Source organism: Notothenia rossii (genome assembly GCF_949606895.1).
Source record: "Notothenia rossii genome assembly, chromosome: 9".
Taxonomy (NCBI): domain Eukaryota; kingdom Metazoa; phylum Chordata; class Actinopteri; order Perciformes; family Nototheniidae; genus Notothenia; species Notothenia rossii.
Genome location: NC_136907.1, coordinates 45172313 through 45184532, shown reverse-complemented (window position 1 = coordinate 45184532; position 12220 = coordinate 45172313). Strand labels below are relative to the sequence as shown.

Here is a 12220-nt window from a genome sequence, read left to right as displayed (position 1 = left end):
AACTCAAGCAGAAAGCGTAGGTTTGGGAGCAAATTAGCACACATTATGAAATTATTTTACGATATTGTTGATTACAATGATAGTTTGTGTAATAGAATCGCAATCATACACGAGAGGCCGTTCTTGAACATCATCATTGGTACGACAGTACTGCGGCAGCGCCTCGGTCCGTACGCCTGTACTGGAGTGTATGATTGCTTACTTATAAAATGGACAAGTCAAATCAAGCAATCTGATTGGTTCTTAGCCGTGATATACTGAGCGTATACCACGGGTAGAATTGTAAGTTGCTTTTCACAACAAGTCAGTATCCCTCCGCGTCTGAGAAAAACAGTCTGCAGTTTGCTTTTTATACTGGAACAAGAAAGCAGCGGAGAAGTGACGGGGCAGAAAGCCTCCTTTTTACGCATTGGTCCAGACATAGACATCAAACGGCAAAACATATTCAGTGTGTAGTTCCTTTGGCATTAGGGCAGGGATATCTAGATACTTTCCGAGGTTTGACATAATGAATTGTGCTACTTTTAAAGCAAGCAACGATGTTTTCAAATCTGTAATCAAAGAGGTCCGCAAAAACACTATCGACCAATCAGATTGCTTGATTTGACTTGTCAGTTGTATAAATATATTTGCATTTCTTCCGTTACGAAACAAACTTACAAAGCATAAGATGGAAACATTTAAGATTAACTTCGACCTCCGGGGGGGGGTCTTAATATGGAGGAGTGGATTGAGCAGTGCCTATCTCCAGAAAAAAAAGCACCTAACGACGACATGCAGAGCTACGTGAAGAGCAGGTAGACCAACTGGAAAAGTAGCACCATTCAAAAGCTTTCTGATGCGGGTCTTGAAACAAAGCAGAGAAATTATGACCGTTAGTGGCCACAGGTCCGAAAGCTCTCTCCAGAGCTACTGGAAGCCGAATCTCGGGAACCGGAGAAAGTGGAGCAATATTCTCACCATGCCAAGCAACAGCCTAGAACAACCTCAACCTATACAAGTAACCACGTAAACCATGCTACTGATGCTGGATAGTTTTTCAGTGGCTGCACAATAAACTGCAACATACAAATGAATGTAAATAAACAGCCAAATAATGGATCAACGCTCTCTGTCTAATATGTTCGCTAGCTGTTAGTGTTGTTGCATAGCAACCACCTCGCACTATGTTTTGTGCAGAAGGCAACGGAGGGACTATTTTATTTTGAACATCATTATTTACTAATAAAAACTATTTAAATTAGAAAAAATAATAAAAACTATTTAAATTAGAGTGTGTATTTTTCTTTCATATTGCCACAATTGGTAACCGTTTTATAAAAGCAATAGCTCACTTCAGGCCGCTTCGCGTCGGGCCGAACCACGCCCCTTAGCTGTGATATAATGAGCATATACCACGGCCTGTCGTGAGCTTAATTATATAATGACTGTCACCGAGTCATCATTTTGAGAAAAAGGCCTATTAAAGTTTCCTCTTCTCTGGAATCCATCGATCTGATTGATTATTAGCGGTGCAAATGAACAAAATACTACGGAGGGAAGATATTTTCGTTTGGATTACCGGTCTGGGGGGAGCTCGCGAGTATGTGTGTGTATATACGTGTGTGTGTTTGTGTATTTTTGCGTTTGTGTTTATTGTGTTTGTTTCCCGGGGAAAACACTCACGAGAAACACTGGCTGTTGTTATGCCTGCTGTGACGTTAAGTTACTCCGTTCTCCGCTTGTAATTATGCCGTTACAAGCTTCAAAGTTGTATTTATAATCTGAATTTGCCGAAACAAGTTTAATATTCTGAAAGCCAAGACTTTGTTTATTTGAAATCAGATGAAAACAAACTGTCCCGGACCCTGCCGTGTTATCTATGATTACTAGCCTATATGCCTTACATTGATAATGTCAGCAGAGGGAGGGGGAGCGGCGCTGAGGAACAGCAAAGTGGCGAGGCAGAGGCGAGCTGTCATCTTCCCTTTACAAGCTTAAAAAATGCCTGTATCTAATGAGATTGAATATAACAATCAAAAATAACAAAATATACACAGCTAGATCAGATCAAGTTTTAGATGTGACTTTAGAGTAGAGGGGAATTATTGAAACGGGATGTGTACAGTGTTCCGCGGCATCCGCTGCTGCGAAAATGTGGGGCAGGGCTGTAAAGTGGGGGGGCCAATGGCCCCCTGGCCCCCCGGCTTCCTGCGCCCTTGTTTCAGTATGAATTGACGCTGTTTGGCATCACAACGCTGTTATGAACGTTTCTCTGGTATAAAATGGATGATGGTAGCATAGCAACCGAAGCTAAACTGACTATTGACTACTTGTTGCAATCCTATTGTTGGCATAAGCCGTTTTCTACAGGCAAATTTTACTGGCGTATTTTTCATTATGGTTCTACTTGTGATAGTCGGACATGACAACCTGTGCAGCCCATGTATTGATTCCATCCGATAGCTCCTATAATACAAAACAACAGGAAAACGTCTGCCTGCTCTCCACAATGATCAATAACAGCGAACGGATGGTCGAATTAAGGTACACATTCAGAATCACACGAAGCCTGGTTAGGGATGTTCCCCACCCGCACTGCCTGGGGTCGGCCCGTCAGGAAGTTCAGGATCCAATCACAGAGGGCGCTGTTGAGCCCGAGGTCTCTGGGCTTGATGACCAGCTTGGCGGGCACAATGGTGTTGAAAGCTGAACTGTAATCAATGAACTGTGAGAGAGCAGTGTGGATGGTGAGGGCTATGGCGTCGTCTGTGGACCTGTTTGCTCTGTAGGCAAACTGCAGGGGGTCCAGAGAGCCAGGGAGGGAGGAGGTGATGAATGTTGCGACTAACCGCTCTAAGCACTTAGCAGGTAGTCCATATACAGTATCAAGGAGAAATCGCTCCCTCAAAGCATTAAGACTCTCACATGACCCTAGACAAAGTGCCAACATACACACACTAAGTGGGTAAGGGGTTTCCAAGATGTCTGTGTATGGACCATACAATTATAGATACATTTTTAAAGATATTGGCCCCTTGGTAGTGTTATTGGGCACGTCTAGGGTTTAAAAACCTATATGTATACAAAATATTGGAGGGTTATGCTCATTAACATATTATTTTTGTCTGTCTCAGGTGGACACTAACCCAAAGCGTCTCAGTGCTGTGGAGAGACTGGAAGCTGACAAGGCGAAGTATGTCAAGAGCCAGGAAGTTATCAACGCCAAGCAGGAGCCAATCAAACCACCTGTGCTGGCTAAGCCTCCTCTCGGTCACACCCTCCTGTCCAAAAGGGGCTCTGGGATTGGTGGGGGCGGGATACCTTTCAAAGCATCCAATAACAACGCTAAGTCAGACACATGTGCAGGCAGCAGCAAACGAGAGAATTTAAACCTGGAGATCCTTAAAAATCTGCTAAACTCATCGTCATCTTCAGGAGCAACTTCCGAAGGACGAGGGGGCGGAGCTAAGAGTGCTGTGTTGATGAGGTCAGCAGGGGGAATGGCCAGAAGTTGGACACCATCAGGGTAATTTACTGCTTCAACATCAAACAAAGTTTACAAGATGTTTTTGTGTACGAGCACGTCTACGTAAATTGATCGACTCAAATGTCATAAATGTTCCTGGCTTTTTCATAAATGTTTGAACATATAAGAAGCCCTGTCATGGTGATATCTGTAGTTAGATGTGAAAGCTTCTGGCCCTGAGCCCCAAATACTGAAATCTAGATGACCCTTGATGTATTACTAAGTCAATAACATGGCTGAAACACATAGATGTGAAAGTATGGAAGGGGGCTATTGCAGGGATCTTACAAACAGGGGCGCCGCCAGGGATTTTGAGCCCCATGAAAATATATCACATTGGGCCCCACCACCAGGCCCAGGCCACGCCAACCAAGCACAATGCTGTAACCACACCTCCAGAACCCAACCGACTCATTTATGCTTTAAATAACTCTACCTGTACAGGCTTGCATCTATCTTGTAATCCAATACTAACTGCACAGTATTTACTGACACTGAGCGGTGAACATATAACACTGTGCAGACGTGCAACATTCTGCTGCAGTAGAGTTCACTATTTGATATAACACTAACATTCCTGACAATAGACCTTAATAGTCATCTTTCATGGTGTACATGCCTTTTTAATAACATTTTTGAATGGAACATTCATAATAACATAAGCAGCAGATTTTTTAATTAAATATGCATACCAACTTCAAAATAAGCGGGTATTAAAGTGTAAACGGACAACAAAACGGAAATGGAAATGAAAAGGCCTGATGGTGGTGCTAAATCAGAGCCTATTACCTGTTCACAGTCTTTTTCTCATCATACATCTTGTGTGTAGGGATCCAATGTCGTTACCATAGCCTTGCCCTTTAACAGTTATTATGAGCCCTGGCTCAGCCTCACCAAGAGCCCAGTCACTGATCAAGTCCTTGAAGTCCAGCTTTCTAGCTAACTGGCTTTCAATGGACAGCATGGCAAGACTGCAAAGCCTTATGGGGGGACAGGGCTGCGGAGCCTAGAGATGGATCTGTTGGTCCTGGCACCAGGGGGAGGGATTTAGTATGAATAGCTGCTAAAAATGTACCTGCAATTATTAAATGTCAGCTAAAAGAGGAGTGAAATGAAAAACCTCTGAATTTTCTGTGAAGATATTAACAGTACTTAAAGGTGGGGTAGGTCATTTTGGAGAAACCAGCTTGAGTGCGCTAGAATCTTAAAATACACAGCCGGAACAAATCTGCCACTTCCTTACAGAGCCCCTCCTCCAACACACACGAACACGCACATGACCAATGAGGGCACGAGATAAGTTTGTGCACAGATGGAAGGCTGACAGGCAGGTAGGCCATCCAGCTTTTTACAGCTCCACGGCTTCGACAGATGACATTTTTTTATGGATTTTTTGTCAAAGCACTTAAGATATTCATTGCTATTGGGATGTTAAGAGTATTCCATGGAATATGACAAAAAGTGTATCCCGAGCCGGTCTCTCAAATTTACCTCCCCCACCTTTAATGTCAGCAAAACATTACAATTATTATTTATAATGGACTATGCTTAGCTAACAGACTAATTTCCACCACTCATGGACCACACCCACCTTTTCTTTTGAAAAACTGGGTGACATACTGTCGCCCTTTAGTCCCTCTCTCTTGTCTTTCTCTCCTTTCTTTTCTTTCTTGAAAGCCTGACTTTGTTTGTTAGTCGTTGAGACATCGTACACACGGAAGTACTAGCATCCCTCCTCACTAGTCTCTCTCTCTGCTAGAAAGGGCCGGTGCCGCACAGCGTTTGGAGGCAGGACCAAACCATTACAAGTAAAAAAACTAAAACTAAAAATGTTTTGGGCCACTGTCAGTCACGGGCCCTTAGAACCGTCCTAAATGTTCACCCCCTTACGGCGCCCCTGCTTACAAAGCTGTGAAGGCAGTGGAAGTGGTCAATGGGGGGACCTCTCCATATTAGATATCCAGGTTTGCATTCTCTGATGAAGGGGGTATTTGTAAGCTTCCCTCTCTGTCTATAAGTAGCTTAGTGTGGATGTACACTACTTGAATCCAGCCTTCGTTTAGTGTCCACACTTTACCTACCTGATGCTACAGCATTTCATGTATTTATCTCCCTGTTTCCTAGGATGCCGTTGACCTACCGATCCACCATGGCACTGAATGAGCAGCCCCCGGACTCAGCCCCCAGCCCCAGCACCTCACACTCCCTGCGCTCCTTCTCCCATTCTCTGAAGGTCCTTCCGCTGAACAGCGGGGGGCGTCGCAGTCCACTACAGGGTGGAAACCTCAACCTTAGCAGACGAGGTGAAGGAGTCATCGATCGCTCTCGCTCTCCCCTCCCCCCCCTCCTCACCTCCCACTCCTCCTCTGACCTCCTGCGACTGTGCAATGGAAAGCCCCTGCGCACGGCCCGGTCCAGCAGCTCATCGGCTCCACCCCTCCCACCCAAACCCAACCCTGCCTCCCTCCCACCTCCCGCACTATCCTTTTCGTTGCCCCCCGCTCGTCCAACTCCATCCCCCTCGCTCTTTGACAACCGCATCCCACAGTCGCTCCCTTGTGATTTGGGAGACCCTTCAAATACTTCAACAGATGCCAACCTGGAGCTTGGTTCCTCTGTGGTCCGTCGCTCCTCGCTGCACAGATCTAAGTCAGACCTGTCAGACCGCTACGCCAGGGCCGGAGCTGACGTGGAGCGCTTTTTTAACTACTGTGGCCTTGACCCAGAGGAGCTGGAGGCAGTGGGTCCAGAAAACTTTGCTCGGGCCAACTCGGACATCGTCAGCCTGAACTTTCGATCAGCTTCTATGATCTCCTCGGACTGCGACCGGTCGAGGCGATCTTCCAACGACGGGCTGTCAGACGCGGCTGAGGAAGAGGAAGAGGAGGCCGGGGAGCGTGTTCCATATGGCATCTCGGCTGTGGAGCGAAACGCTCGAGTCATTAAGTGGCTATACAGCATCAAGCAGGCAAGAGAGACACAGAAAGTCTCCCATGTTTAGGGCAAGCAGTACAGTGGAGTGGATGTACTTTAACCTACAGACTCATGTGTCAGAATGTATACATGGGCCAAAAGTTCTAACAGGTTTAGAGACTGTGATCTTGTCGCTGAACTGAACATTTGTCAAAGTGTTTGGATGGATGAATAGATGGAAAAGAAGACCCACGGGTGTAACAAGCTTGGTAAGAAAACAGAAAACATTTTGTTTGGAAATTAATGAGGGGATGAGGAAAAGGACGCTATTCTAGATCAACAGGATCTCTATGAAACACAAGGAATACAACTTGGACAGTTATATGAATGACTGAATATGGAAAAAGGTTCAGTCCCTTTGAGACAAACAAACACAGGACATGTCTGAAAAGAAACTAGTTAATAAACTGTTTCTCTATGGACAAGTGATAATCCGACAGACAAGTCTGTCAGTCTGCTTGAGCAACAAGAGCAAAATGCACTGCGATTGTCCAAGGACCCTTAAAGTGACTGCCGCACTACAGAGGGGTAGCCTATAGGCCTTTCTCACAGAGGAGATTTTGGAAGTGGAATTATTTTCTAACATAACGTCACTCAGCAATCTCTGCCCTCAGAAGTGTGTGTCCTGTCAAATCGCCATGGCCGTGTAGACACACAGTAGAGATGTACTGAGGTACCACACGTATGTCTCTTGATTAGTGTGGATTGATAGATGGGATCAAATGGATGTAGGCCTATGTCCCATCCAAGGTACAGACATCAAAAGCACTTATAAATCAGGCTGATCAGCATTTTTGTTGCTGTTGTTAGGGCTGTTGCCTTCCTTAAAAGCTTAAGAATATCACATCATTTGTTTGAATTAATCTAGTTTTTCTTGTAAAATTCTGTTCATCTGCATTGCCTCTCACTCTCACTCCATCGAGTGGCAAGCTAGCAGGTAACAAGCTAGCGGGTGACAAGCTAACAGTGGACAAGCTAGCAGGAGAGAATTTGTTGTTGTGTTACAGACACTCAAACAGCTTTACTTTTCTCCACAGGTGTCATATATAAGGTTGTGTCAACAGCTTCCCATTACTTCCCACAGTGTGATGAGGCTGTAGCGCAGTGGACTAGTGCGTTGGTGTTCGGATAAGGGGAGCACAGGTTCAAACCCCACTGCAGTCAGCATGTCGTTGTGTCCGTGGGCAAGACACTTCACCCCAAATTGCTCCTGTGGGGATTGCCCCAATATTGAGTATGTAAGTCGCTTTGGATAAAAGCGTCTAACAAGTAACATGTAATTTAATGTAATGATGAGATACCTCTGTTCAGCATAGCTCACTGGTAAAGAGAAAATAATAGTAGTCGTATTCACTGCTGTGTCAGTGTTACAGTCAGAGTGCTAACTAACAAACCATTACGATTATTACTTCCACCTGTGCTTTTCCTGCAATGACGAGTCAAATGTCCACTCTGAGAAAGGCCTGTTTCACAGTGTTGATGTCTCCGTTTAAAGAAACTTTGAAAAGGGTCCTGACATCTTGGCAAAACAGACATTGAACTCTATCTGTCAAAAATGAGATATCACTTTGGAAAGTCAGTGATGCTGGTACACTGTTTGACCATTATGAAGTCAGGTCAGATATCTGTTTGAGGTGACTGTTAAATGAACACTTCAACACTAACTTAATGGGTCACAAAGACTATTAGTTAATCGAGTTGTTAACTATGACATTTCAAAATGCTGAGAAACTAATGAAACACAAATGGCCATAAATTGGCTTCAGCTCTTGTTAAGCTAGATATGTGAATGAGAGATTAAGGGTTTGAAGTGTGTGATGAATGATTGATGAAGGAAACAGAGGACATTGAATGACACACAGAATATAATTATAATCACTAAAGCATACTTATCCGTACAGCATTAAGGCTACACCAATATACATACTGTACTTTATGCTGATGATTATTAACAAATAGTCATCAACCTGTTTCACATTTCACTGGAGAGTTTTAGTGTCCTGTGATGGACCATTCAGAGGCTGTTCCTCCTGCCAATTAGAATTCAAAACATGAATACATGAATTTGAAGAGATTGTATCTCATGATGCCGCTGTATTTTTTTGTGAAGTTCAAATGAACTATGGGGCGTCTACGCTTTAATATGGTTTTGAGTTGTGTGAACTGCAGCATGCTTCGGCTGTAGTCCAAATGTACTTCCAATTGTAGGTTCTTCTGATGATGCAGGATGACATCACCAAAGCTGTTCAATGAATGATCCAATAATCATATTTCTCCTTTTAGTTAATGGAAAGGTTAGAACATTAAACTATGCAGTGGCCTAAACAATCAAACCTGTACTTGTATTACATATGTAATCACTTCTTCACTTGTTACTCAGTGAAGTGTCTTACATACCTTCACATGCTTATCTGTGGGATAATTCAAAAGAACCTGAAGCCCCTGTGTACGTCACACAATCCACAATTTTAGAAACCACAGAATTTGCCTCTAAGATCCTCTAAACTCATTCGTAATCTAGGATTAAATAGATAACACCTCAAGCATTTCCCAGCTGTAATATCCTTTATATATACAGTCTATGGTAATATCGCAATACACCAAAACCCTCCTTTTAAAACAATGGTATCTGTGATTATGTAGAGCCCCATGCATTATACATACACTGAAAGCAATACTATAACTTCTCTGTTAACTATTACACGACATGTTACAGTACAGTAGAGTATAGGAAGGTCAAAGGGCAATTGTGGTAATTTCATTTGTCAGTGTTCTTTCCAAATGACACTTCAGATGTTGGCTCTTTAGACACATAAATGCATTCTACAACAACATACACAGAAGGAACTCCAGCAATGCTTCTGTATTAAGTTTTAGAAGAGTTGAGTTTATGATGCTGTGCTTTGTCTCTCTCAGGCTCTGTCTCTGGGTCCTCAAAGCCAGCCACAGGAAGGAACCTGTAGCTTTACCTTGTGTGTTAGCTGATAATGAAGGTTGGATGGATTACGCAGTTTACCTCCACCCTCCACTTTGTCCCCTGTCTACATGTCTGCACGTGCCGGCATGTCTCTAGGCCTGAAGCCATATTGGTGTGAATGCAGCGCCTCAGTCAGTGTCTACCTACTGCTAGTGTATCTGTCTGCCCCCCCCCCCCCCCCCCCCCCCTTCAGTCTGTCAACAGCTACAACCGGCTGGGCTTCACTTCCAACAAAACACTACCCCGTCCCCGGCGGTATCGGTGGTATGGATGCATCAACATCTGAGGTTTGTTGGACATGAACAATAAACAAATGGCAAAATATTGTGTAGCACAGGGCTGATGGATAGTTGCTAGCCGCTAAGCTAAACCGTTGTAACTCAAATGCTACATTTATCAAATTGTGCATTTTGGCCACAACTTCACTACTCCAGGTACATTAAACCACCTTTAGGACATGAATTGGGCCAATTATGATACAGTATAGCAACACGGATGAAGAACAGATGTGGTAAATGATAGTGTACTAAGTGACATCTGGATTTTTTATTAGATTTGAGACAGTTGAAATGAACGTTTTAAATATGTTTTCAATATTAAGTCTAACAAAAAACCTTACCTTACAACTTAATACGGGGATCCAATGGGGGACAAATCCAACAATCCTGGATCCACCCAAAACTCCAGCTGAAATGAATATGATGTGTAATCCATCTGTGTAAGCCAAATCATCGTGTATATCATGGTATTGGTATATATGTTTGTATAACCCTAACCCTAGCAATGCTGTCCAAAGAAAAGACACAGAGGAAATGTCTTACATTTTTTATTTAGACTGTTGGCATTGTAGAAGTTGCCAGTGATCTAATTTTTTTTGATGCATCCCGTCTTCCTTTAGAGTGGAAGTGAAGTGAGGCCTGGAGGAAGTTCCCCCCCCCCCCCCCCCCCCACACATCACCTCACTCTCAGCTCAGGGTTGTGTAACCACGTTCCTGTCCAACCCCCTGACAAGCCCTCCCATGTGGTCCTCTAAAACCCGGACCCCATGCTGCTTCTCTCTCTCTCAGCATTCATGAAAACAATAGGGTGATGTCCTGGCAGCATCATCATGCTTCAGTTTTTCTACATGGCGTGTATTTAGTTCTGTTTTTTATCTTTGGATTGACAGATAGAGTTCTTCTGTGGTACTTTTATTGTTTTCTTTTTTTCAATATGTAAATGCTGTAAGAACAAATGTATATATTTGATTTCAAAAGCCACGTGTTGGATTTCAGTTTTTCTCTGTCAGAAGGTCGACGTGTTACAAAAGATTCCGAAAAAAAACCTGCTGTTTTGCTCATTGCTCTCGGTACAGAACTGCCTGATCACACAGAGTGTTTCAGAGACGTATTGTTGACTGTGTTTTTCGACGTGGAAACTAACATTTTGCTTGATTAAAAAAAAAAAAAAAAAGTGTTCATGTTTAGTTTCTTTTGATTCTTTCAATAAATGGCTTATTTTGCCATCTCTCTCACTGATGTTCTTTTAAGCTGTAACTGTTGCTGCCACTGTGAACAAAAGGATTAAGGCACAATAGCCGCTTTCACCCCAAGTAGCCCAGCACTTAGTATCCCCATGGAACTAAGAGCTGATCGTGTTCACACCAGAATAAGTTCCCTGAGGGAAGATTACGCAAATGAAGCCGCTGACGTCACTTCTTCTTCTGCTTTGGGTTTACTGGCAGGCCGCAAACCACTTCACGGCGTATACTGCCACCCGAAGTCCCCGGAGTTGGCGACTGGCTTCAGTAGAAGCTGCTGGGACTCCCAGCAGCTTCTACTGAAGCCTTCCGAGTAAATCGCCAGATGGTGAGGCTAATGGTTTTCCATCTTGTTGTCCTGTAACAGTGTGAATTTAGGTGTGACTTCATTCCCAGCTACAATTTCGAGCTTCACACTTTTTCACCAAGGTACTTTGTTTATGCTCTCAGACAATATTGAAGCTATTGGACGCCTGAAAAAGGCTGTATGGGCACCCAGTGAGCAGTCACAAAACTTTGATATCTCTATCTGAGAAAATACATGACTCCAAAATGACCCATATAGCAGAAATAATGTTTGAGTATCAGGAAACATCTTAAGGAAATTAGTTTAAATGTGTCAATGTGTTGTAAAATGTAATGGTTTTCTTATTATTTCTTCAACAACGGTACTGGGCAAATAAATTCAATGTTATATGATAAAAGGAAATGTTCTGCATACGTGTTAACAGGTCTTTATAAAGAGATCAAGGGACAAGGCCAAGTCGGCGTCATATTGAAGTGCCTGAGTGATGCTATATCCTACTAAGATAGGGCAGAAGCGTTCTGTGTTTTCGGACCCTGGGCAACAGCTGCAAAAATAATGATGTTTTCAGTGTGCATTGGCTTTCGAAGAGAATCTTTTTTTTAAAATAGTTTCAAGAGATCCTAGAAGGGGAGCAGGCTTTCCAAAATGGCCTGCTCAAGGTCACTGCAACGGCCAATGCAGAGCTGGAGAGGGGCAAGGCTCCAAGGATCGCCGGCCTTCCTGCAGACCTTTACGAGACGTTCTAGGAAAAACTTGATGGATAACACTTGTCTAGTCTGAGAGCAGTCTGAGTAAAGAGCCTTCCAGTCACAGCGAGCAGTGCTGTTCTCTCTGATGTTGTTAGAATCATCTGATCTTATACATACATGTCTCTTATTTGTACTTGTAATATCAAAATGTAATAATATTACGTCACATCATGCTTACCCTTGATCC

The 12220-nt window shown here is 43.5% G+C and overlaps 1 protein-coding gene across 4 annotated transcripts in view; it reads left to right on the top strand.

Moving 5' to 3' along the window:
* fam110b (family with sequence similarity 110 member B) overlaps positions 1-10971 on the top strand; it is a 110607-nt gene extending 99636 nt beyond the window's left edge. Inside the window, exons 4-6 of one of the 4 annotated variants that reach the window (XR_013802936.1) lie at positions 3117-3508; positions 5633-6690; positions 9398-10971. Coding sequence is in view for 1 of the 4 variants with exons in the window: in XM_079652050.1 (XP_079508176.1) it covers positions 3117-3508; positions 5633-6509 (1269 nt within the window). In the remaining 3 variants the exon portion in view is untranslated. Of the gene's footprint in view, positions 1-3116; positions 3509-5632 lie in introns of all 4 variants that reach the window. The other 3 variants (XR_013802937.1, XR_013802938.1, XM_079652050.1) reach the window with 3 other exon arrangements.
* Positions 10972-12220: the final 1249 nt, after the last annotated feature.